Source organism: Takifugu flavidus, chromosome 6 (assembly GCF_003711565.1).
Source record: "Takifugu flavidus isolate HTHZ2018 chromosome 6, ASM371156v2, whole genome shotgun sequence".
Lineage (NCBI taxonomy): Eukaryota > Metazoa > Chordata > Actinopteri > Tetraodontiformes > Tetraodontidae > Takifugu > Takifugu flavidus.
This window is the reverse complement of record NC_079525.1, coordinates 16,779,993-16,807,167: the sequence shown is the minus strand read 5'-3', so window position 1 is coordinate 16,807,167 and position 27,175 is coordinate 16,779,993. Positions and strand designations below refer to the sequence as shown.

Below are 27,175 nucleotides of genomic sequence, written 5' to 3'. Positions count from 1 at the left end.
CTATCTCCTCCTTTCCCCCCTCACATCCCACACTTTTATAATTTTGCTCTACATTTTTCTAGGTGAGGAAGCACATCACAGACCTGTATGAGGACTTGAGGGATGGACACAACTTGATCTCCCTGCTTGAGGTTCTCTCTGGAGTTACCTTGGTATGATGTTTGTCTCCCTCACACACGCACACACACACACTCTCTCTCTCTCTCTCTCTCTCTCCTCTCTCTCTCTCTCCATCACCATCACATATTCAAATATTATCTCCATTTTTACCAAATGGCCACTGTGTTTATTCCTTGTACAAAGCATTACTATCTTGCAAACACTTTACCAAGTCTCTTCCAAACTATCTAACACAAATATTTTTTGTTTTTTATCCTATTTTTTATTTTATTTTACTTTTTATAACTAAAAGGGTGAAGAAGATCACTGACTAATATTCTGGTCTAATTTAAAAATGTAAAATGTTGAATTAAGTTCAGTTAAGTTTTTCTACTCCAATACTTTTTCCAGTTAGATGTGGGACATGTTCCTTTTGTTTTTATTAGCAGTGCAACGATGCAAGTTAATACCACTGTGTATCTTTGACGAAAAAGCAGTAATGAAACTATATTGATCATTACAGTAACACAGCACTAAAGTTTGGGGTATTTATTTAAAGACCAATTCAACTGTGTTTTAATAATTACCTATTTATTCTCAGAGAGCAGAAGTGTCTGAGTAGATGTCACCTAATATGTATTTTTCATTTGATAGTTAATTTGTAGCAAACCACCATATATAGAAACAAAGTTTAAAAAAAACACAAAAGGTTAAGTTTAGCTATGCCATAGCTAATGAACCTAATATTTTACATAACCAGTCAGTCAATTGAATGGCCTGTTAAGAGCAGTTGTTTGGGTTTTGGACTGGCTCTGGTCAGCATGCTGATGTAAGAGCATTAGTCCTAATGCTGTCAGACAGGCCATGACCTGAAGCAGGCCTGCTTTACTAACGCAATCTGACAGCTGATTCCGTCTGGTTTTTTTTTTTCGGACATCAAAAATCGGACTTTCATCTATTTTAAGTACTTATCCCTGTTTTTTAAATTTATCATCTTTCTTTTACCTATTTCCATATATTCTCATTTCTTCTATTAAAGCAACAGAAAAGTGGTCCTTCATTGAAAAGAGCATTTGGCTCAAGAGTGCCCCCTCTCATCTTGCTTAGAAGGGAGGAGGAGGAAGAGGAAGGAGCTCAGGGAGTATGTTTCAATCCACCCAACCTCCAACAGCTCACAGCCCTGGCCAACAGGGGGAGCTTTGTAAATGCACGTGTTTGCTGTGCCATTGGTTTCATCCATTCCTGTGTTTGAAGAGTCTAGAGGTTTCCAAGTGAGTCCTCCAAGGGCCGCAGCCCAGCAGGACTTCTTGCTGGACTGTGGCCCTTGTCGGACCAAGTTTGGACCACCTTTGTATTGAGTGTAGAGTATGAGTCACTAGACCTCTTAAACATCTGGAAATGATGGCATGTTGTGAATAACTGTTCCCCTTAAACTGGAATCCCTGTACTGCAATAATTTTCAAAACTGTAAAAGCAGGTAAACCGGCCTGGTTGATTATGTTTTTTATTGGAATATAACATTTTTTCTTGAACAACACTAGTAATTTGACTCTTTTCAGCATGTCTTTATCCAAGGCAACACCCCTTGGAACATTAATTCCTTCCTCTTGTGTTTTACCACTAAACTAAATATGTTTAATTTCCTTATAACATTATTACACACTTATGTACTCTTTTCTTTCCAGCCCAGAGAAAAGGGGCGAATGAGATTTCATCGACTACAGAATGTCCAAATAGCACTGGACTTCCTCAAACAGAGACAGGTATGAGTTCAGCCATATTACTAATTATATGATTTTGCTTTGATTTTCATCTTTTTTTTTTCATCATATTTTTTTGCATGTTGGATGCCAAAAGGTCCACATGTCAGTCATTTGACTGACCTAAGCCCTTTCATAATTTAAAAATCCTCTTTAATGTCTGATGTTAATAAAAGTTTTTAGATTCAAATTTCAAACGAGTCATGCAGTTTGAAAGTGTTCATTGCTCTTCTGTAACATTAACTCATAAACATGATTTCAATGAGATCTTTTCCTCTTTGTTTAAATCTTGCCCTTGGTGTTTTCACCGTGGCTGCACTGTTAACGTTTGGGGCTATATTTTTTGTTCAAGGTCAAACTTGTGAATATCAGGAATGATGACATCACAGACGGGAACCCTAAACTGACATTAGGCCTCATCTGGACCATCATCCTGCACTTCCAGGTTAGTGCCCTACACTGCCTTGTAACTTGTGATGCTTTTATCACAGATTATGAGTTAATGCAGATTATGAGAAAGCCACAAGAGATAATTAAAGTTATTGCCTCTTAAAACAGTTATTGATTTAAAGTTCTGATTATGTAGAGATAATATAACTCTTTTTTCTCCTCCCATCTGTGTGGAATTCAGTTTTTATTGACAGGCTAATACTGTTTTCCCCTGTTGGCGAGTGTTAACTTAATGTAATGGTGAGTTTATGTTATAACAGATAATTGTGTAAAAGATCTTACATATAAACCCTCAACATTGATTTGTTGTTTATCCTGTAAATCTGGCTAAAAAAACAGTTCAGCCCTGTTTTTGGCACTGAATCAGTGTAGAGAATAAAATCCTGTACATCCGGAACTTTGGCTGCCTCAAAGGCTTTATTAAAGCCCATCTTGAACTATAGAGTTATATAGAGTATATAGAGTTCATATAGAGTTCACATGAGTGATTTCCACTATGATCTGGACTCTTCATCAGTATAACGCATGTGTACATACTGTTATGCTATATTTGTAGCATTAACAACACACATTACCATGGTTAGACAATACACTGTGGTGCCTCATCATTTCACAACGGTTTTTCATGTATTTATTTAATTTTCTGATTAGAGTTAGGGGCTCTCTTGCTTCAAAGTCACTCATAGAATTTTTTTTATTTCCTCATTTGTTAAACTGGCCTCAAGTTCTCATCATCAAACACCTCTTGTACTGTGCCACAGATTCCTAGTGTCCCTACATGGATGTGTGTGACACATCACATTATTGTCATCACTTAATTGAAACAGTGTTTTACTGATTGGGTTTCCTATCTAACATTGCTCTGTCTTGTGAAAGAATGTAGAATCCTACCTAGCATCATTCAAATGTACCTTGTTTGTGTATTTACAATACATTTATATTTTAAATACCTATTGTTCATCTATGGATATACTGTCTTAACCATCTTTGGAATTATGAGTTTTACTGCAGGTGTTGTATATGCATTAAATTCAACAGCTTGGTCAGTCTTCATCTCTCTGGGTTGCTTAAATTTCCTGTAGACTCTTGAATCTTACATGGCAAAGTACTTCCTCTTTAAATTTTACTCAGTCTAACCACAAGGTGTCACAAGTTAGCTCATTATTATTTACTGCACTGAAACATGTAAGTTAATAGGATTGCTGTTAGACCTGTCCCAGATTAATGATAGGGATTTATTATTATTATTATTATTATTATTATTATTATATTTTGACACAGTCATTATGTTAAGTGCCTTTTATGTTCCCTTTTCTTTATATTCCATATGTTCATATGAATAACTTTCGATACTTGCTGATCATAAAAATGCTGAATTGCCTTCCAGCCACTCACGCACAGACAGAACCAATGTAACATTTTCATGCTCAGTTACTCTGCTTAGGAGGACATACATCTACTGCAGTTCTCATTGATGGCACTGATAGTTGTGGCTTTAAACATAAGGTTCCTCTTGCTGCTTGTCATTCAGGAGAGGTTTTGGGTCATGTGTGTATGTGGCACAGAAAACTAAAAGACAGAGAGGGGGATGGAGAGTGAGAGAGGGAGGGAGAGAGGGAGAGACAGGAGTAATGAGGAAGCGGATAGGAGGAGGAGAGCCAAAGAGGGAGGGGTGGATTGTGAGAGATTGGGCAGAAGAGAGTGTGAAGCTGCAGCACCGGGGAGATAAAAGCAGTTCTCTGCCTCTGCATCTGTGAGGGAGGGAGGGCTAAAGCAAAGGAGAAATACAAGCCTAGCAAGAGCTGAGTCCCTGCTTGCTGTCACCGGAGCTCCCGGCTTCGCCCGATCAACAGGCCTCAAGATCACAAACCCACAGTACGGCGAGACATGTATTCAGAGGGGGTGCCGCAGCTGAATGGGGGACCGTCCAACCTTGCAGGCATTGAAAAACACACTCTGCTGTGTTCTGGACAACCAATATCATGCTATTTGACCAGCTTCCTTCATAGCTATGGGATCTATTCAGCCACGCTCATCTGACGGAGCTAGTTTTGCTGATTTTCTGTATTGCTTTCCTGCATATCTGTTATTTTACAAGAATGTGGGGATGTGGACGCTTCATCGCTGCTGTCATGTTACATGGAGTTCAGGATTACCTTTTGCTCGATGCTGAAACCTTTTAATTCCATTGACACATCTCTCTCTTCAAGTAGGTCTGTTAGGATGGGGTATCAATAATTATCCTATCTTCCCTTTGACCTCTCTTACTTTTGGATTCAGCTACAAGTCCTTTTTATTGTTCATTTCCTTTTCTATTTGGCTGTAGTGGGCATTAAGCAGGCATGGATTGCAAGATTTTTTTTTGCTATTTTGACTTTGTGTTAAATTTGCTTTTAGCAATCTAAACCTGCAAACTGCGGATTTTGTCAGGCTGTTGCATCGTCGCACTGCACCACCTGATAAAGGGGGTGCTTTCCTGAGTAACTGACAAACTGCCAGCATTTGAAGTTTATGATTAGGCAGTGCTGAAATATCTTTTCCTTCAACTCTGGTTCTTGGGGAATCATGGCAGTAAAGACTGTGGAAACTGTGTCCCTGTATCCATGGAAGAAACATGTGACTCTAAACCGTCTGGAGGTACTTGAGGTGTAGTTCTGTCCAAATTTAGAACAGCACCCTTAGAGCATCTGTCCTTGTAGTTCACAGGATACAAAGAGAAGTGTCCCATTTTCATGTGTAGAGCCTCTGATGATGCCCCCTACATCTTACTGCCCCTTGCGCCCTCAAAGATATGGAAAATATAACTGGGACCTTACTGCTGTTGTCTTGTCCTGCAAAAACATCGCCAAAGTTAGAGAACCATTATTAATTCATGTCAGGTAGTTGTTACGTCTGAGTGTGCATAGATGCCTCTTGCATCTGGAATCTGAAAGTTGTTAAAAGCATTAGGCAGCGGTCATTCTTTCCATATATCTCAGACAACTTGTTGGACGTAAAGGCTGAAATATTGTTTTTATCTCTCCATTCGGTTAATCTAACAAAACATAACCCTAAATGGATTTTCCCCCTTTCCATGACAATATAAAGCTGCCTGAGGTCTTCACGGAAATCTAGAAGTGGGAAACCACAGAACCAGCTAATACATTACCAGAGTACTGGATAATAGAGGCAAAGGACAGATGGAGAATCTGGCTATGATGCATTAGTCTGCCGCTGCATGTCTCTGACTCAGTAAAATACTGGTGATGGCCCATGGAAAATTGAGTTAAACCTCCCCTCTATCATATTACTCAGAATATTTATACTAATAACAAGCCATTTAACTGCTGATTTGCTGTCTTTTGCCACCTGAACGAAATATTTTAATTTAAATATTGACTTGGCTTCTCTGATGGAATAACCAGCTTCTGGGATTTCTTTAAACACACTCCTCCTTGTCATCAAACCCATGGGGAACTCCATTGGTTGTGTCAGGCCCCCACATGAGAGGGAACCTTGTGGGCCCCCACCACTTTCACCAAAGAAGCGCCTCCGTTTTAGACGAAAGCACAAGGGGAAGAAGAAAATGGTCTTGGAAAAGGCTGACTTTGAGCACCAAAGAATTCTTTTGGCAGAAAAGGAGGAGGAGGGGGATATTAACTGTGAGGAAATGCCTTCACCTATAGAAACAGCAGACTTGGATTGCATCAGGGCCCAGACCCTTGCAACAGTGCCTGACACCCAGTTGATTCATTCCAAAAACTATTTGCACGGTCGCACTTTTTCCCCTGGTTCTCTGAGTGCAACAATACAGAAACATCTGGATAGCAAACTGCATGAAGTGTCTCCAAAGCCCAGTCCAGCATGGAGAGGAGTCTTCTGTCTTCCAGGGGAAGAAGACACTGTTAGTTCCATCATTGATGTTTCGATCATCCCAAGCCAAACAGCAACGGACGTACCGGCGAACACAATCCCAACCGTAGGATGTATCACTCCAGGTGGAGGACGGGTGTGTCGCGTTAAGGAGAAGGTTCAAGGGGTTTTAGAGAAACCTTGGATTCTTAAACAAAAGAAAGAGAAAAAAGACATAAATAAGGTCGAGTTGGACAAAAGAGAGTGTGGGAACATCAAATTGGGAGTAAGTCATACACTCTTAGACAGAGAGCGCAAAGATGTCGTCCATATCCGTGAGGTGGATGGTAAACTCTGTGTTGTAAAAACGGTGTACCCCAGTGATTTTGGATCTCCAGTTTGGAATAGTGAGAGCCAGAACCAGGGGGATGTCAACAAAGACCTTTATGTACCTCGACAGGCCACAGGAAACATCATCAAAGTAGAGTTGCCTGAAGAGGAGGCTGCTAGATCCATTATATATTCCCGGGGACTACTTATGTCGTCTGACCACACTCAGGAGACAGAGTTCAGTTTGGATGCTCCAGATCATGCACAGGAATTGTGTCTGTTGGAGTCGGGCTATGCCAGTGATCTACCGCTGACCTCTCCAGAGACAGCAGGTACCACTCCTTGTCAGACAGACTGGGGAGGACTGACTGGTAGCTCTTCAGAGAGATTGGACTCCATGATCGAGAGTCCCTTATCTATGCAGCTACGGCCAGATGTTGAATCCCTGCCACAGGTTTGCCTCTTCTTTGCCTCCTTCCTGTCAGTTCGCGCTGCCAACTCTCTTACAGTGGTATGAGAAAGTTTGGGCACCCTTGACAATTGGCATTATTTTTATTCACCAATCATTGGGTGTTTTAATTCACAACTTAATTTTGATATATCAAATAACTGATGAACACAATCATATTTCAGCAGTGAAATGAGGTTTATTGGGTTAACAGAAAATGTGCAATATGCCACAAAACAAAAAAAGGCCTGTGCATAAATTTGGGCACCTTAATAGAAAAATCATATTAGTGTTTAGTAGAGCCTCCTTTTGCAAAAATAACAGCCTGTATGAGTGTCTGGATCCTGGATGATGGTATTTTGGCCCATTCCACCTGGCAAAACCTCTGCAATTCAGTGATGTTTGAAGGATTCCGAGCATGGACAGCCTGCTTCAAGTCATCCCACAGAGATGGCCATTCCAACACATTGTACTTGTTTCTCTGCATGAATGCTCGGGTAGATTTTGAGCAATGTTTGGGGTCATTGTCTTGTTGAAACACCCATCCCTGGCGCAACTTCAACTTTGTGACAGACTCTTGAACATTATTCTCAAGAATCTGCTGATACTGAGTGGAATCCATGCGACCCTCAATTTAAACAAGATTTCCAGTACCAGCACTGGCCACACAGCCCCAGCATGATGGAACCTCCACCAAATTTTACTGTGGGAAGCAGGTGTTTTTCTTCGAATTCTGTGTTCTTTTGCCGCCATGCATATCGCCTCTTGTTGTGACCAAACAATTCAATTTTTGTTTCATCAGTCCACAGTATCTTATTCCAAAATGATATTGGCTTGTCCAAATGTTCTTTCGCATACCTCAGGCGACTCAGTTTGTGGCGACTATGAAGAAAAGGCTTCTTCTGCATCACTCTTCCGTGCAGCCTTTCCTTGTGCAAATTGTGCTGTAGCGTTGACCGATGCACAGCAACACCGTCTGCAGTAAAATATCCTTGCAAGTCTTTGGAGGTGGTCTGTGGGTTGTTTTTAACCATTCTGACCATCCTTCGTCTTTGCCTCTGCAATTTTTCTTGGCCTACCACTTCTGGGCTTAACAAGAACTGTGCCCGTGGCCTTCCATTTCCTCACAATGTTCCTGACAGTGAAAACTGACAGCTGGAATCTTTTGGACAGCTTTTTGTAACCTTCCCCTAAACCATAATGCTGGATAATCTTGGTTTTGAGGTCATCAGAAAGTTGTTTTGAGGCTCCCATGTTGCAGCTCTTCAGACGAGCGTCAAACAGAATGAGAACTGGCATTTGGCCACCTTAAATACCTTTTGTCATTATTTTATGCACCTGTCAATTAAGTTCAAGGCTTAACGAGCTCACCAAACCAATTTTGTGTGTCCAATTATCTTGTGATGACTGGTTACAGGCCATCAAAGCAACAAAATGACAAGGGTGCCCACATTTTTGCACAGCCTATTTTTTACATTTGATTTAATTTCATACAATTGCATACTATGAATACTTGAATCATACATACTATGAATCTGTGTTTGGAAATCAAGCTAACACTTGGCTCTTATGGGCAAATGAAGGACATGCCACCAAGATAAGTTTGTGTGAAGTCAGAGTCCATTATTACACAACCTCAGAGGAGGTGCCCAAACTTTTTCACACCATTGTAGCTTTTTATTTTGTTTGAGCTGTCCTTTAATGTAAAATGAATTACAGAATGATTATTCAACAATGTCCCCTCCCTTTGCCATTTATCTATGAACCTTTGAGAAATTTTTAAAAAGAGTAACTGAGTCAGGCATCAGAATATTGGATTATGCTTTGTTATGTTTGCAGGGTTTTCATGTGACAAACATGCAGTAATCATGCAGTCATCTCAGAGTATTTTTAGAAATTGATCTGGCAGTTCACATTTAACTTTGGCAAATACTAAGTTCTTACTATGTGATGACAAAATCGTTTTCCAGGCCCCTTTGGGATCGGTGTGATTAATATATCCTGTCATTGAAGAAGTAACACACATCAATCCACCAAAAAGTCAGCAGTGCTCTCTTAATTTCATCTGTTATGTATGTTTCCGATTGGTCTAATCCAGGGGTGGGCAAACATTTTGATTCGTGGGCCACAATGGGTTCTAACATTTGACAAAGGGGCCGGACCAGGAGCAGATGGATGGATGGAGTGCTTTGGTAACCTCACCTCATTGGAGAAAAAATACACATCTTGGGATATGGAGAAAACATGTGCTTTAATTTCAAATGAAAATGAAGAGAAGCATTACAACAAAATATCTGACTTTGGAATGAGTCTTAAAACACTTAAAATCAAATGAATAAAATGTGCCTTTTTAAAAAAAATTAATAACCATTTCTATTTTAAAGCACTGAAAGTTCTGTTATCCTTCAGGATATCACCATCACTCTCCTCCTGACTGTCTTTTTTCTAGTGGGAAAACACCAGAATTGCAGTGAAAATTTAACATTAACAAGGTTTATTCATTTAATTTTTCAAGTTTGGCGGGCCGGATTAAAACGTTTAACGGGCCGCGTGTGGCCCCCGGGCCTTAGTTTGCCCATGCCTGGTCTAATCCGTGTCACACATCTTCCTCGTGTCACATTGTTAGATCTTATTAAATCTATCAGTGTGTGAGTTCTGTGTTGTGTAGCTAAGATGAAATGCTCCGCAGCTAACGATAGCCCTACTGCACATGCTGCAGTGAAATCTTAAAACTAGTTAAAAATATACCGTAATATAGCTTCTTGTCAGCTATTTGGGAGCAAATGCATAAATGAATGGTTCTGTACTGATACTCAGAGGAATGTGTAACTTGTCAGTGTAGGTTTTGGGAAGAGGTTCATGAATTCTTATTTGTGTGTTATCAGTCCCTGGAAATGACAGCTTCCCATTATTTCTGCCATTTCCCAGAGTCCAATCAACTCTGCACACATTGTTTTTATCTGCCCCCCCCCCCCCCCCCCCCCCCTTCCGTTCTGTTACATTGGCCTGCTTGAGTTTCCTTTTTTAAACCACATACATTTTTACTCCTATCATCTAACAGTAACAGGGGACATAAGAAATTCCTATTTATGAGAGGAAAGAGTTACTTCATTTGAGGTTGTGCCCTCTTCCTCTTAATATAACCTTAGTTGTTGCTATTTACTGATCATTCAAAAGCGCCCAGTGTATTTAAATGAGGTTTTTTTTCCTGTGCATAGTGGTTGAATTTCCTGGGAGGGCTTAAACCATGCTTTCTATTATAATACTTCCCTATATTCACACTGCCGCAATTAAATATGAATGGGGTACAAGAGAACCAGACATGCATCATACTTAGCTCATGTTCAATTGTAATGCACCCCATAATTTAGAGCACAAGTTATAGCAACATGGGCATATATAATCTAAATTTATTCAGGGATCTATGCGGGGGGATTTTTTTCTACTAAAGTTCATGAGTTCATAAATGAATTCATTTTTTGCCCATAACATAATGTCCATGCGGACACTAAGACAAAAGCTCAGTATTTTAAGAATATTCTTGAGTCTTGTATACACATTTATTCCCATATTTTTGGCTCATGGTCTGACACGCTTTATGATGTGGATTCCCGTGGACTATTCATTTGTATATTGTTGATGAAAGTGTACTTCACATTCCACATCCGGTCCAAATGTACATGGATACAATGCCAGCAACAATGTAAGCTTTTTTCATGGCATCGCTTTATAACGTTACATTAGGCACTTAACCACAGAAATCTGCCACCATCAATGACAGCGCCCAGAAATGATCCTGTTAAATAAAGTAAGATAAATGATTATGTTATATGTACATCTTGATCCCCTGTGTGTAGAATTTTTAAAGTTTGTGTCCTAGTCATAGATCCGTTCAGTACTCCTTCACCTTGAAACTTAAAGGCTGCTGCAGCCTCTGCAGTGCTGCAGCAAACCACCAAGCACTTTTTATATGCAGCTGCCATCACTTGTAACGTTCCTCTTTGCACCAGCGGCAGCTGTCATTAATGTCGGCTTGGGTTTAGCGCTGCACATCTCTCTTGCACACGAGTCATGTAAGTCAATGTCAGGATTGTATACCAAGAGTTAATGTGCTTTCTTTGTTGGTTTGTGTAATATACAGTGTGAGTGCCACATTGTTGAGACTTGGGGAACACAGAATATATTTAAAAGCATATTTTATTTTTGCATCAATCCGAGATCAAAACCATCCGCCATAAGGGATTTCATCCTCCCACCAATAATTTTTTGGTTGTTGGGATAAATAAATGAAAAGAAAAATTCAAATAGAGCTAGCTAGTGCCAAGAATGTCACTTTACATGCATTATTAACCTTACTGGTCTTAATTATACTGAAACTTCTTTTTACTACACCTGTGGGCCTTAAACAATCCATGTGGTTCTTCTAGCCTTCATACATGGCCCTTCCAAACGCACCTTTAGTATGAGCGGAAAAAATGTAAGGGAAGGGAGTGAATGGTAAAAGGGTTAAATCAAAGTTAGTAAGAAATACAACAATAGCTGTGAGTTTGTGACTCAGGATTTTATGCAGTCAGGTCTGAACTAACCTTTTCATTTTTTGGTTGTATCAGATAAGATTAGAAATTATGTTTTTGCTCTTTTTTTGGATTAAAGGTTTCATTTTGAGATCATTTCCCCCTAATACCCTTGATCCAAATAGATACCGTTTTCTAGTAACATGTTGGCCTGTGTGCATTCCAAAAGATCCATAATAGATGAAGCTAATATGATAGGAACATAGTTTCATTTGGCAAAACCAGGATTGCATTTTGACATGTCTGATTTCTCATTTCACTCTATTTCTCTACAGATTTCAGAGATTTATGTGAGTGGCGAGTCCAGTGACCTCAGTGCCAAAGAGAAGCTACTAATATGGAGTCAGCAGGCAACAGAAGGCTACCCTGGCCTCCGCTGTGCCAACTTCACTTCATGCTGGAGCGATGGACGCATGTTCAACGCTCTTCTGCACAGATACAGGTCAGATAGCTAGCATAGCTATAATGGCTGTATTGTTTTATCAAAATTGATCAATTTCTATTAATTAATGAATGCATTACAAGCCATCTTGTGCACGACTTTTAGGCCAGACCTGATTGACATGGAAATAGTGTCACAGCAAAGTAATCAGGAGAACCTTGAGCAAGCCTTTGAGATTGCTGAGTCGCTAGGGGTGACCAGGCTGCTGGATGCTGAGGGTGAGGCATTCAATCAGAATCCATTACTTACTAATGTTCTGATGACTTACTAATGTTCTGATGCAGCGTTTTAGGCTATTGCACTATTTTACTTGGTGATTCAGAGACTGAATCAGTTTATGTCCAGTGTTTTTATATATAAAACTATAAACGGTAAAATTTTCAAGAAATACAATATATTTACACATCTTTCATTGACTGCAGTATAGCTCTTGAAATAATGCCAAAATAAATCTTGTGGTTTGTTTACTTTCACACCACAGACAGTCCAAGGGTATAATTTCAATTGTATCATTTGTATGGAATTGATTCAATCATAGAGAGTACTTTAATCAAAGTTAACACTGAAATCCAAGGTTTAAAGCACAGTGTATCCTAGTAACAAAGATCTTGCTAGTCCCATGTTGATATTTCCCCAAATTTGATGACAACTGTCAATAATTATCAGGTCATTAATTCAGATATTTTAACCTTCACCTGACCCTTTTATATTAGGTTTGGATTAAATCTTAAAGGCAATTCATTGTCTTGATACAAGGTTATGATTAAAAACATTCTTTTTCTAAACAGATGTGGATGTTCCATCTCCTGATGAGAAGTCAGTCATTACCTATGTCTCCTCCATCTATGATGCCTTTCCCAAAATCCCTGAGGGAGGAGAAGGCATTTTGGTAAACGTAGGTGTCATTCTCCTGCACTCTTCACACCACTTCAACTCTACACTCATTTTTTGTACAACATTTTTTGCCTATCATGGCTATGGATTAAACTGCTAATAATATGCAGCTGAGTACATCCCCACAGCCAATACACCTGGAATTTATAAATTTACTTTCATCAGTTTAGGCATTATCATGTTTGCGCTGTCACAAACGTACTGAAAAACACTGTAGTAAACAAAGGGAAGCAACAGTGAAGGTAGCAGTGATAGAAGGTTGCAGTAGTGTTGAAAAGCAGCGCTGCCCCTATTTTCACTTCAATTTTCCAGTGTTTTTCAAAGTATACATACAAACATACAAATGCAGACTCAACACATTTGAACTCAGAGGGGCGTTTTTGGCTGAGGTGGCAGATTACAGTGCAGTGATGACAGTCATGTCAACGGAAAGACACCACATTTGATCAGAGCAAGAGCTGATAAAAATACCAATCTATTGAAGGGTCATCTGACCTGAAGGTAAATGCTTACTATATTTTTCCCCATGTACTACAAAAACTAGACATTAGTTGGTGTTAGTGGGGTTTTTGTGGCTGGTGGGAAAGAGGGTATAAAGTATACTAGCAACACATTAACATAACAGTTTGGTTGGAATCTGTAAATTTCCTTTGTTTCCTCTTCTCTGCCACCAGGAGGTGGACAAACGTTGGTCAGAGTACCAGTCCAGGTTCTCCTCTCTGGTCCAGTGGAGTCACCAGCATACGGCCAACATGGCTAACAAAAACTTTCCACAAAACCCTGCTGAACTCAAGGTGAGCATCCAGTATTAAAGGCCATATCTTAATTATTATCATTAGTAGTAGTAGTAGTATCCCATTCTTATTGTTAATAATATTCTAGCACATCTGGAGCAGTAGAACAGATGCTGGTTCATGCAAAGAGGCTGACATTACATATGGTTTACCTGTGCTAACTTTGTTTGACTTTATGTTGTAACCTCTTTCCTCCCTCAGGCACTTTACAATGAATATGTCCATTTGAAAGAGACAGAGATTCCTATAAAAGAAGTGGAGAAAGCTCAGATTGAACATCTCTACAAATTGCTGGAGGTGAGCAAGGGCCACTATATGATGGGGAAAAAGCACACCGTGGTCTAATTTAGCTCAAGGTTTTTGTTGTTGACAGTGCTACAAACTGTCTAGTTTAATTTCTGATGGTTGCTTCACTATCTCTATTTAGCTTTTATTACTGTATTTGATTCTGTGATGGAACTTATGACCACTCATACATGAATAAATTTGGTATAATGGAAGAAATTTTAGTCATAATTATTTATTGTGCATGCAGATTTACGGACAGATGGTGGTTTAACAAATGTAAAATACCTATATGTGATGTGTGTCCAGATGTGGATAGAGTTTGGTCGTATTAAGCTTCCTCAGGGCTTCCATCCCAATGACTTGGAGGAAGAATGGGGTAAACTCATCCTGGAGATGCTGGAGAGAGAGAAAGCTCTGAGGCCAGCTGTGGAGAGGTGAATGCATGCACACAAGAAGAACAAAGTCACCAGACAGCACAGAATGATTTCAGACTCTTTGACGGTTCAAATGTCCAGCTGAATGTCTTTGACTGTCTTCTGTGTAAGACTTTAGTTTCTTTAGTTGCTATGTTTGTGTGTTTTGCGTTTTAGGCTAGAACTGCTGCTTCAGAGAGCCAATAAGATCCAGAACATGGCCCTGGAATGTGAGGAGAAACTCACTCTCGCGAAGAACACCCTACAGGCTGTGAGCATTCTTCTTATGTCTGTCAAAAGTTCTCTCTGTTTAACCTTTTACACACACCCACAGGTTCCTACGTGATGCCTCAAATTATCAAATCATCCTGTGCTTTTTAAGAACTGCAACTTTTTTGGTTTTTCTTTCCTTCATCCTCAGTGACTCAGTGTTACTGATTTAGAACACATCTTTTCTCCTGTGTCCAGGATATGTCTCGAATAGAGAATGGTGAGTCTGTGCAATGTGAAAGAGAGCTGGCTTGCTACCTGCAGGACTGTGAGGCTCTCAACCAGCATCTCAATCAGGAGCTGAAAGTCCTCCGAGATGAAAAATATTACCAAGTGGATCAGCTAGCATTCAGGCAAGTTTGCAGTGATTAATTACTAGTTTGGTTTAATCAGAGGAAGAATATTCGAAAAGATCTTAAATAGTAACTGAATGTACTTTAATCACTTGGTATATAACAAATATGCATTACCGTTTCAGTAGTATGTTGACCAAGTTGGGAAATTGAACCTGTCTGATCTTTTTTCCCCTCATCAGAGTGTCCTGCCTTCAGGAGGAGCTGGTCTCCTTTAGACTGCAGTGCTCCAGCATCTACAGGAAAGGTCACTTCTCGCAGTCTCTAAGCAGCACAGGGGCAGAACACACCAGCCAGAGAGCCATAGATGGTGGACTCACACTGGGACAAACCCTAATAGGAACTATGGGAGCAGTTGGTGCAGCACTCCTGCGGCGGCCAATGGCTCGATCCCAGCTGGTTGCCATGTCTTCCTCAGAAGATGAAGGGAGCTTGAGGTTCATCTACGAACTACTTGGATGGGTGGAGGAGACACAGGTCGGTCTTTCCCAGACATTTAGGGAAACAACTCAATGTTCTCTTTATCTTCAGGAGGCTCATTATTTTGCTGCCCTAAATAGTTAAAGGTTGTATCAGCGATGCGATGTCACTCTTGTTGAAAGGACAGCCAGGGCAGAGCCTTCTGGCCCCTTACCTTCACCAGCTCTAAACACAACCGGTGCTGAAATCCAATCCTGATTGGTTGAAACATTTTGTCGTGGTTTGGTTCACAACAGTTTGTGACTGTTTCTCAGAGCTTTTAGGGATAGTAGTTTTGTCTGCACTGACTGGTTCTCTCATGAGACAAGCTGCTAACAGTTTGAGAGAAAGAATCTCCTGTTAGTGAGCAATTCTTTCATTTCAAATAAAATCGTTGATTGCCCCTTTAAGCTTTGTGTCCACTGATAGCACATTTCAGTCTGTTAAAATACTTGAGCATAGAATTTTACAAAGTAGGCATATTTGAAGTGAATGTAGCTGCAGAAATGAACCTACAAAAGACTACAACGGTGCTTTAAAGAAGAAAGTACCCAAGGCAGACATTTAGGAAAGGGTCTTATTGACATGATTTCACAAACTGCAAAGACATGCACAACATGGCAAATGGACTCTAATTATATACTGCCTTTGTGGTCCGCTTAATCTAGGGTATGACACCCCATCATTTTCATTTAAGAGAAAAGAGGTCCCTTAAAGGACTGAAAGCAATGCTTTCCTATCAACTTATCAATTAATTAAATGATGAGCAATCGGTTGAACAATAGATGTGTTGGTGTGTCTTGTTTGAGTTGTGTTGACTTTTACTTCTGCGTGATTCAGGAGCTCCTGGAGCAGGCTGAATGGGGTGCAGACCTTCCCACCGTGGAAAATAACTTGCAAAAGCACAACAACATACACACTGCAGTGAAAGAACTAATGAGCAGTGTACAGGAGGCACGCACCTACGAGGTAAACACACACACACGCACTCTCACAATTGTCATCAGTAATAAAATACTCCTGTCCTTTCCTTCAGGCTAAAGTTTCTCCAAACTACAAGATCAGTTATTCGGATACCCTGGCCAAACTGGAGCACCAATATTGCAAATTACTGGTCAGTCATTTAAATGTGCTTCCATACTTCACAGTTTGATGTTTACAAAACATAAATGTTCTTTATTCCTGGAAATCTAAGCATTGTGTCCATTTGAATTGACCTAACTGCTTACTTGTTTTATCAATTTACACGTTATAAAGGGGTACTTGTTGTTGAAGCTCCATTATGATTGAAGATACATAAAGGAAACATCTTTTTATAGTATTATCTAAGCTTAATGCAGTTGATACCTTTTAACTTACACTCTCTTCCCAACTTTTTTAATGTAGTGCTATATTCTGGTTGTCCATTAAAATCTTGTATTTTTGTAAACAAAAAAACATGCTGATCAGCATGATGATGATGATGTTTGTTTGTGTGGTTACCGTAGGAACATTCGTCATGGCGCCTACAGAGCTTGGAGAGCCTGCACGGCTTTGTGGCACGCTGCACAGAGGAGCTGATCTGGCTCAACGAGAGGGAGGAAGAGGAGATTTCCTTTGACTGGAGCGACAATAACCCCAACTTGAGTGCCAAGAGAGAACTATACAGCGTACGTAGACATTAAAAGGGCAGATGTGGATTAAACTGACCAGCTTCTGTGAATTCCTCTTTTGTCAACACTCACACTCAACATTTATGTAAATGTAAATTAATTTCTATACTTAAGCATATGTAGGATCTCCACATTAAAATCAAAATAAAAGTTAAATGTAGATACAGAAGTTGCATTCTAATCTTGAAATCGGCTTTCCATTTTCCCCAAACATGCGATGTTTAAAGGAGATGAAGTTAGAGTTGGATGCAAAACAAGAGGCCATGCAGTCCCTACAGGAAACAGCCCATCATCTCTGTCAGGAGAACCATCCTGCCAAACAGACTGTAGAGGTACGTTTCTGCTTCAGTCATCCTGAATAAGCCTCTTCGGAAAAGTCAACACTGACTTGTTTCTTAATGGAGCTTTTGCATTTTTCTTTCCCGTGACTTTGACTATTATTTGTCACGGGTACACAATGGGCCAAGGCAGGGTATTATCTGTTATTTTTAATTTTAAATATACTTTGTATCAAATGTAAATGGACAGTAGGATAAATTTTAACTTTTAACCAACAGAAGCTGAGAAATGATAAGACAGATACTTTTGAACCATCATCTTACAAGCATCATCTTACCAGCATCTTAAAAATAACACTAATTGTTTTTCTTTGTATGCTGTCAGGCATACAGTGCAGCCCTGCAGACACAGTGGCAGTGGGTGAACCAGTTGTGTTTGTGTGTGGAGGAGCATCTGAAAGACAACAGTGCATACTTCCAGGTGAAATAAAGAATCTACATCAAAACTGTTTTTCTAATGAGCTGAAATCCCAACTGGCCAATCTTTCCATTTCTTTTCCTAATTTCTATGCGGGCTGTAATTCTGAAGGTTTTGTCACCTTTTCTTTCTATTAAAAAAGAAAGATTTACCATCATCTGCAGAATTCAGTCATTCTTTGTCTTCTGTTTCCTCTTAGTATACAAGTGATGCCCGAGAATGTGAGTCCTACCTGCGTCAGCTGCAAGACACCATAAAGAGACAATACACCTGTGATAAGAACAGCAGACTGAGCAAGCTGGAAGACCTGCTGCAGGACTCAATGGTATGGCAGATTATACAGTAGATACACGATGATGACGTTACATTTTATTACTTTTTAGTATGTTGAGAAGAAATCTCACATGAATCGGCTATCAGCTGCACACGAACACACACATGTCCACATTGTCCTTGAATAGATAGGACAAGGACAGAGCTAGGAAAACCATACCACACCATTGTCTCACAACAAGACAAATCGTCCCAATGATCAACTGTCGAAAATGTATTTGATTGTAAGCTTCATCTCCTGTTTATGAGCTCGGCATGCCATAAAGTGACAGTTAGTGGCCATAAAGTTTTGTGCTTATTAGTATTTAGAAAGTTAATATGTTAAGATTCTAAACTCAATCTAGTTATTGTTAACATTTATGATGCCAACAATTTTAAAATTAGCATCATTAAAGGCAATATTTATATATTTCTATTAAGATCAACAACAACGTATTGATAACAGACTAGTTAATTCATTAAAAGATATCTAAAATCCATCAAAGCAAGGTGACAGAATCCTTGTTTGATAGTGTCTTGATTCCATTTGTCTACAGGAGGAGAAGGAACAGCTGATTGAATATCGGAGCACTGTGGCCAGCTTAGTGGGTCGAGCCAAGACTGTAGTGCAACTCCGTCCCCGCGGCGCAGAGAACATCCTGGGAAGCACAACCCTCATTAAAGCCATCTGTGACTACAGACAGATAGAGGTAAGAGAGGCTTTATGTTCTGTATTCAGTGAATGTGTTTTTGATGTTTGTGTAAGTGGACATAGTTACGGATAAATGCAGCTCTCTCTGGTAGCAGCTCAACACTGACCTCATTATCCTATTGTCTCTATCCTCACCTTCAACCACGCCCTGTCCGCCCTGCACTCCCCCTCCAACTTCCTACTGATGAGAACATACACTAGGCTGAGACGTTCTTCCCAGCCTAGGTGCCCTATACCGATTTCACAAATATGTTATTACCGTTGCTTATGAAAAATAAAATTGGCCTAAAAAAATAGATTTTTTTCAATCAAGGTTCAGAGATTTTCTAGTAATTAATTGTAATTGTGATTTCAATCACAGCGGTCCCCCTTCATGTGATATATCATATATTGTTGGCTAAAGAAAGGCCACAAATAGGATGAATTGATTAAAGATCTAACTTTTTACATTTTTCCTCTATCATCAAAAAAGCAGAGCTGTGTCATTTTATTGTTGACACTATGTGAGGAAAGCTTTGCTTATTTTGCACTTGTAAAAGTCTGTTGTTCTATGCATTTTCTGTTTGGGCACTGCCATTTTGTGTAGCTTAAAAAAGAAATGCTTAAAATCTTCTGCTACTACCTCATCCTCTTAGCTGTGATGTCCTGAGGAAATCAATCAAATCATACATCTGTCTCATTGGTCTCATCTAAGCTTAGTTAGATCCTGTGTCAGATCCCACTGGGTCACTTCCTCCAAAGGACGCTATTTAATTACTTGCAGAAAAAAAGTTACCAATATACTTGTATGTAAAAGCGAACAACTGGATAAGTTTCAAGATGACCAAAGTAATCTTTCTCTACTTCACTTTCCTTTCCCGTTCTCTCCATACCCTCATTGACCTTGTTTTGTTCTCACACCCTCTCCCTCTTCTCCTCCTCTCGTCTGTCGGCTGGGCTGGCAAGACAAACGTTCAGGTATAGCTGCCTATATTCTCCCTCTGTCACCTCAGTCTCTTAGACTGCTGCTCTTTTACAGGCTGATTTTAGATTTTACTGTCGGTAATGTGGTTGCTGTCGAGATCTACCAAATCATTTTGAATTCCAATTTCAAATAATAAAAAAGTAACATTAGATTTTTGAATGTTTCTAAAAGTTGAGGTATTTATTGTTTTGTGACACTAGTGTTCATAATTCCTTATTTTGAATGTGCTTATTAATAAATTAATGAATTGCCAATCATTATTGCATTTATGGAGCTGAGCTGAATTCAGTCTGTGACTCTGATTGCTCATTTACTCAGTCAGACAGTAACACGTCACATGCTTAAATTTACATTTCATTTGTTTGTCGTATGTGCATAGTTAGCATGTGTGAGCTGTGGTTGGGATGGTGGTAAAGCATTAACCCATAACTCTACAGCCCTAAAAGCTGACCACACACTACCGACCTTGCCTTCTATGTAGTTCAGGGATTATTTTTAGGTTCATGCTTCAGGTCTGAAATCTTTTTGCAGCCAAAATATTTAATGTTCTAAAATTCTACTAACTTCAAATTTTTGTGTTGCATTAGGTGTTCTTTTGGGTTTTTTGTTGGTTTGCCATTTTTGTGTCTGTTTAATCTTAATTATAGTTTGATTTCTTCCCCATCTGTCTTTTGTTTTCATCTGCCTTAACCCCACAACCACCTTTTTTTCCCCATCCTGTTTTTTCATGTTGTCTTCAATATTTCTCCATTAATCTCCATCTCACTCATTTCCATTCATTTTTTACATCTGTCTGCTCTTAGATCACCATAAATAGGGGTGAGGAGTGTGTGTTGCAAGACAACTCTCAGAGGACCAAGTGGAAGGTGATCAGTACCACAGGGAATGAAGCTATGGTGCCCTCAGTGTGTTTCACTGTCCCACCTCCTAACCTGGAGGCCATCAGTGCAGCCAACAGGTAGCTTCTTTAAATGCATCGTGGGAATCTAGTAAGAGTGCAGTTTGAATCATCATTAAACTAAATCGGTGTCATATTTTAAAAAATGTTTTTGTGCTGAAACAATAGCTAGAATAAGATTACTCTACTGTAGAAGCAACTGTTCATATGGAAAAAAAATAGTGAAATTGTTGAAAGTATGCCAGTAATTAAAAACTAACATTCCCTTTTTTGCTCATGTTAATGTGAATTGAACTCTTGATCAGCACATGTCTGTAACCTCTTAAATACAGGTTTTTCTTGCATTTATTCAGTCTCTCACTTTTCTTTTGCTTCAACATTTTTCTCCTTGTTACTGTAGATATGTTTCACGAAAAGTTAATGGAAGTGGAAGAGGTTTGAAGTTGGGAGTCACAATAATAATTAATAGCTTTTGTGTGTGTGTGTGTGTGTGTGTGTGTGTGTGTGTGTAGGGTAGAGCAGTTGTACCAGAAGGTCATGTCTCTGTGGCATCAACAACATGTTAACATGAAGAGTGTTGTGTCTTGGCATTACCTGCTTAAAGACATCAGAAATATCTCTGGATGGAATGTGGACACGGTATGATCATGTGTAGATTTCATTGGTTCATCAGTATTATTTTCTTCCATTTTACTTATCCTACTGTCACCCTGTCCAACATTCAGGTACGCTGTCAGTCTCCTGCAGAACGTCAGGAGGTGTTGACTCACTTAGAGTCCCACTTGGCCGACTTCCTGGCTGACAGCAAAGAGAGCACACTGTTCACCCCAGGTGATAGGCGACAACTGGAAGAAGATGCTGAGCAGGCCCAACAACATTTTCAGAAGCTTGTGGTCAACATGGAGACTGGTGAGACTTGATGGATGCACAGTCACCTGCAGAACAGACGTATTTTCCAATTTTTTCAGGTAATGCTGAATATAATGTGTTTTTTAAATAATGTTTTCCAGTGGAAAAGGACGAGTCAGTGTCTCGTGCATATCTGTCAGAGCTGCAGAATATCACACTTCATCTAAAAGAGGCTGAACAGAGACTGATGACAGCAATTGAGACTCCAGGCCGCCCGTCAGCTGATGGAGCTGACGTCACTCTTCAAATTGAAGCACAAAAGGTAGGTTTGAGCGCCACCTGTTGGCTGAAACTAGCAAAAACTCTGCCCTTTGAACGTTATGATTAAATAAATACAAATACTAATTACATTCAGGTTTGATAACGGATGTACTTCTTGTATGAAAAAGAATTGTGTTTATTTGCTAAACCTTTATAATCTAATTTTTTTTAATACTAGGATGAATACATACAATCCTGACAATTATCTTATTAGAAGAAAAACTAAATAAATTCAGTCCTGTAATCAGGACACATACAATCCCATAAGTTTTCCTTAATGTGTTCAATAATTTGATGAGGAACATAATTAGGTAATTTGATATTGCATGTATTTTTGTATATTATTTTTCTTATTTAAAATGCCACAAAACATACGGACAAAAATTCTAGTAAAATACAGTCTTGCAAAAAAAGCCCAGCATCTTCTTAAAATGCAATGAGGTGGATAAATCAGACAATTGCACTTCCTTAGAAATCAAGCAAATTAGTTTCATCCCTGACCCCACAAATATATTAATGACGTGGCAATTTGCTTGTAGGTTCTTTTGTTATCAGTTTTTAATGTGATTAATCACGTAATACAATTTGATGTCAGTTCCTGCAGGATTCATTTTTAATTGTCTAAATATTTAAGATATGCTCTCAATTGCTTGTACCTTTCTCATGCTTGTCATTTAGAAACTGCAGTCAGAGCTTGGTTCTCTGTGCGCCACTTTGGGTGACCTATCTGGTCGTTGCATTAGTTTCTTTGAGGAGAAGCCGACATCTTCCAGCATCCCTGCTCTCCGGTCTGAACTCAATTATACCATGGAAAAGACAGACCAGCTGCACAATTTGTCATCTGTATACCTAGAAAAGTTAGTGAGGTTCCTTTGCCCTTTTATAATCTAAATAAATAGTAATAAAATCTTGCTTTCCTTCTAACATTGTTTTATTTCCTCAGGTTAAAAACAATAGACATTCTGCTCCACGGCCTAAATGAAGCAGAGAGCCAAGTCAGGAAAAATGAGAGCAGGCTAAGTGAAGAAGATATTGTCCCTGCTGACATCACAGCCATTAAGAGCCTCAGGGATCAGCTAGGGGTAACAAAACCACTGACACATAATCATCAGAGAAAGAGAATCACTGTCAGAGTTCTTCATCTTTTGGTTTATTTATTTATTTATTTTTAGAAGTGGCAGGCTGAGCTTGCCGAGCACGAGGACATCTTTCACACTCTGCAGTCTCGTGTAGATCGTGCCAAAGAGGTCGGTTCCCAGCTCAACAGACTCCACCCGGATCGCAGCCCGGAGCTGGAACGCTATCAGGAAAGAGCCAGTCAGATTGCAGAGAGGTGGAATGGAATCAAGAGACAGATGGAGACAAGGTGGGGCAGTTAAATTGCCTTGTTATCGCATGTGTTTGCATCTATCTATCTAAATATCTGTATCATTGATTGAGAGATACCAGTGTTAAGAGTCTGAGTCTGCAACCACAGGAAATATTTTTGTATGTTATGTCCTTCTGAAATTGGGTTTGATTGCAGACGTACTGATCTGGAAGCTCTGGGTGCCGCCTTGAAGCATTACAGAGATGGCCACTCTGATCTCATCAACTGGATCGAAGACACAACCCAAAGACAGGAAAATACACCACCTGGACAGACGGACAGCCGGGGACTTTCTGAACAACTGGCCCAGCAGACAGTTAGTATCAGTGGTTATAACAGGCTGCTTAGGTCTATGAATGGGGTAACTGAATGATATGGGTCGATTCTGACAATTTGAATTTCATCATAATTACAATTCTTGAATTTCTCTTAGGCCTTAGTAGCCGAGATTGAGCAGAACCAGATCAAACTAAATGAGTGTCAGACTCACTCCAAACAGTACTGCACCTTAGTAAAGGTAAGAAATTGTTTCTGCTTTTTTTAAATAATATGTGCAGACTGAATACACATTCATCATAAATTCAGATGGTCTTTCAGCACATTGTTACGCAAATGTTAAAAAGCAAGCAGAAATCATTAATGGTTTCTTTTGAAAACACCCTTCTCCAGTTATTTTCCTCTTTTGCTATTGTTCCTTTATGATCTGTAGGATTATGAGCTACAGCTAATGACCTACAGAGCCTTTGTAGAATCTACACACAAATCCTCTGTCAAGAGGAGGAGGATGCACTCTTCCTCTGACGCAATCACTCAGGAGGTAAAACTTTCTCTTATGCATTGACAAAAGACGGCTTATGCTGTTTTGAATAACATTTGATTGTAATTATTTTGGTTATACCTCCACAGTTTATGGATTTACGTACACGTTACACGGCTTTGGTGACCTTTACAACCCAGCATGTAAAGTACATCAGTGATGCACTGAGAAGATTAGAAGAAGAAGAGGTGGGACTATGACTGGGCTTGTTCGAGCTATTATCCAACATGTTTAACAGTTTCAAGGTTTGACTGGTATCTTGGAACATTTTGGCTGTGTACAGAAAGAAGTGGAGGAGGAGAAGCAGGCCAGAGTGGACCAAGTTTCAGACCTGCTGGGCTGGGTCAAAGGCCTCCAGCAACGATCTCGGGGTCCCACTGCTGAGTCCTCACTTGCTGCTCAGCAGGTATAGCTAAAATGATCCTGTTAATTAAAATCAGTGCATTTTATTGTACAGTTACAAAATGGTAGGTGACCAACTGTGTTCTATGAAACACTCCTGTATGTTGTCACAGGCTATCACAGAACAACTGTCAGCCAAGAAAGATGAAGTAGCTGAGGCCATCAGAAACACCCAGGTTTTCCTCATGTCAAAACAAGCCAACATGTAAGTTTTGATGGAGCACGCCTCCAGGTCTAATGATGGGGAACAGCAAGATAATGACAAAGTGTTGTGGCTGGATTTTCTAATTCTGTAAACTACCGTTTTTAGCTGAAAAAATATGAATCTAGATCATACAGTCTAGACACATTAAAACTGTGCTAACATCAACGCTGTCCTCGTCAGACTTTCCCCAGAGGAGCGCAGTCATGTCGACGCACAATTGGACGAGCTCACAGCCACCTACAGCCAGCTGTGTGACACCTCTACACAACAGTTGCAGCAGCTGGAGCAGCAGTTGGCCAGTGAGGAGGAAAAAAAGGTAGATTTTCTGGACATATTAAGATTAAATAAGTACAGTTGCTGCTTTAGATTCATCCTGAAAAAATGTTATGCTTCTAATGGTCCTAATTTTCATATTTTCCTCAAATCAAATGTTTATTTGAGAGCCAACTTGAGTTTGTGTATGCGATTGCGTGTTGTGCAACATGTGTGTGTGTTCACAGAGTGTGCATTTTTGACAAGCATTACCACTTTTCACTAGTCCACAATTATCATCAAACCTTTTCAGACATGTATTCAAATGTGGAAAATGTAGTCTGGTATACATTTGTTTGAGCTCAATCTTTTCCATTTAAGGAGATTTCAGTCAAAATATGCTGGAGTCTTTCCATTTGAATCTCTTTATATGTTTTATATTAAAGAAGGGGGTCTAAGGGAACTGCAGAAAATGCAGATAATGTCTCTTTATTTGGCTTAGTTCACTTTCACATGCTCAAAACAAAGCATGAGGAAGCATTTAAATCAGACCAAGCAGCTCCCGTGTGAAAAGTAAAGAAAAACAAGAATTACCAGGATAATACTGTCTGAATAGGTCTTGAGCATGGAGGGCCATACTCTCATGTCATCATGCCTCACCTTTGATTTTGTCATCTAAATCACCATTGAACATTATTCTAATTAGGTACACCTGCTAAACTGCTAACATGAATAATACTTGGCCTTAGTGGTGTCGCAGTAGAGCAGCTCTTTCCAAGTCATGCTGGCAGTCAGGTCGCTCACAAAGGTATAGTTTTCAGATTCTTCCTAGAGACATTATCTACAGAAACACGCCTTCATATATTATTTCATCTTTAGCTATAAATAGTGGCATGCTCATTTCCTTAGCCGATAAAGTAATAATATTTCAGGGTTTTGTCCTGTTTTATTATTTATTATATTGCATACATTGAAATTCACCTTTCACAGTACTTTTATCTGCTATGAAATGTTTCCAGTTTGAAATATGGAGCATGGTAAATTTGCCATAAGAGTACTGAATGTGTGTAAGTACAATAGATATTATGTGTCACAACCTTTATCATTACTTATGATCTAATGTGTGTTTTTACAGGGGACATGTATTTGTCATGAATATTAATCAATATTGGTTTAGCTGCACCAGAGGCCAGCTATGCTAAAACACAATTCACCATTTGAGCATGTTGTGTCCAGATCACAAGTGTGAATGAGGTTTTTTGTGCTTGTTCTAATGCATACTATTAATGTGTGAAACTAGCTTTTTGCTTGAAACCACTAACAGCATCCGAAGGAAAAATGTGGACGTCTGGGTTCTCTGGCCTGGATCAGAATGAGAAACAAAGATGGAGAACAGTGATCAACATATTTAAGAACTGTCAATCTGCAGCTAGCTTTATTATCAAGTTAGACCAGTTTATCACTCTGTCAATATAAGCAGAAATTACATTCTGTCGTAAAAAGAAAAGTTATGTGATAAATGACTCACTGCAAGGTTGTTCAGCTTGTCATGATAAACATAATGTTCAGGTAAAGAAGTTAATCTTCCTTAAAAATGATGAGTATCATGGTAAATTGCACTCAACGTAGCTAATTTTGCCATGCAAACGTCCATTTAAACTCTTATTTGGCCTTGAACACTCAAGTTGTCATAGTTTTGTAACATTAACATCACAGAAGTCACTAGGTGGATTTAGTTTAAGCCTTGGTCAGAGCTTTGCACAGTGCTGGCAGCCATGTTCTCACCTGTTGCACCTCGCTCTACTGAGCCAAACGTTTGCTCATTATTGTGTGAGGCATAGGACAAGTTTCTACGGTAAGTCAAAGCTGCTTTCTGTCTTACCAATACCTTTAATTTTATCCTCTCCTGATATAGCTACTATTTTCTTTTCCTTTAGAACAGTTTTATGTTTTTGTGCTGTACCTTTTGCCATCCTAGTTGCTTCGTGCATGCCTATTGCTTCTTAGTGCTACAGTGCATGTACTGTATGTTTACAACAAGACAAGACAATCTTTTATTATAATAGAAAATGATTTTAATTTCTTTGTTTTCTGAGCATTGGTTGAGGGTTTCTATCTTTCTACAATCAAAATGTGCTAATATATTAAACAATGATTAAAAAATATATTACTTTAACAGGGTTTCCATAGTATTTGGATTTATGATTCATTGATCAAGGTAAAGAACATGGATCTCACATGAACCTTTTGTATTCTTATAT

At 39.3% G+C, this 27,175-nt stretch overlaps 1 protein-coding gene across 22 annotated transcripts in view; it reads left to right on the top strand.

Annotated features, from left to right (window-relative positions):
* The window catches only part of macf1a (microtubule actin crosslinking factor 1a), a 140,618-nt gene that overhangs the window by 52,053 nt on the left and 61,390 nt on the right, over window positions 1–27,175 (top strand). For 10 of the 22 annotated variants that reach the window (XM_057034651.1, XM_057034654.1, XM_057034652.1 and 7 more), the window contains 33 exons: window positions 63–152; window positions 1,785–1,862; window positions 2,212–2,304; window positions 11,768–11,934; window positions 12,040–12,152; window positions 12,723–12,829; window positions 13,503–13,622; window positions 13,824–13,919; window positions 14,217–14,344; window positions 14,501–14,594; window positions 14,792–14,946; window positions 15,129–15,423; window positions 16,246–16,374; window positions 16,442–16,519; window positions 16,893–17,054; window positions 17,285–17,389; window positions 17,721–17,816; window positions 18,013–18,138; window positions 18,683–18,835; window positions 20,605–20,759; window positions 21,212–21,338; window positions 21,425–21,608; window positions 21,710–21,870; window positions 22,548–22,726; window positions 22,813–22,951; window positions 23,042–23,235; window positions 23,395–23,554; window positions 23,672–23,755; window positions 23,948–24,055; window positions 24,145–24,243; window positions 24,339–24,461; window positions 24,571–24,662; window positions 24,843–24,978. In XM_057034651.1, the coding sequence (XP_056890631.1) occupies window positions 63–152; window positions 1,785–1,862; window positions 2,212–2,304; window positions 11,768–11,934; window positions 12,040–12,152; window positions 12,723–12,829; window positions 13,503–13,622; window positions 13,824–13,919; window positions 14,217–14,344; window positions 14,501–14,594; window positions 14,792–14,946; window positions 15,129–15,423; window positions 16,246–16,374; window positions 16,442–16,519; window positions 16,893–17,054; window positions 17,285–17,389; window positions 17,721–17,816; window positions 18,013–18,138; window positions 18,683–18,835; window positions 20,605–20,759; window positions 21,212–21,338; window positions 21,425–21,608; window positions 21,710–21,870; window positions 22,548–22,726; window positions 22,813–22,951; window positions 23,042–23,235; window positions 23,395–23,554; window positions 23,672–23,755; window positions 23,948–24,055; window positions 24,145–24,243; window positions 24,339–24,461; window positions 24,571–24,662; window positions 24,843–24,978 (4,326 nt within the window). Of the gene's footprint in view, window positions 1–62; window positions 153–1,784; window positions 1,863–2,211; window positions 2,305–4,215; window positions 6,925–11,767; window positions 11,935–12,039; window positions 12,153–12,722; window positions 12,830–13,502; window positions 13,623–13,823; window positions 13,920–14,216; window positions 14,345–14,500; window positions 14,595–14,791; window positions 14,947–15,128; window positions 15,424–16,245; window positions 16,375–16,441; window positions 16,520–16,892; window positions 17,055–17,284; window positions 17,390–17,720; window positions 17,817–18,012; window positions 18,139–18,682; window positions 18,836–20,604; window positions 20,760–21,211; window positions 21,339–21,424; window positions 21,609–21,709; window positions 21,871–22,547; window positions 22,727–22,812; window positions 22,952–23,041; window positions 23,236–23,394; window positions 23,555–23,671; window positions 23,756–23,947; window positions 24,056–24,144; window positions 24,244–24,338; window positions 24,462–24,570; window positions 24,663–24,842; window positions 24,979–27,175 lie in introns of those variants that run through there. The other 12 variants (XM_057034642.1, XM_057034641.1, XM_057034637.1 and 9 more) reach the window with 3 other exon arrangements.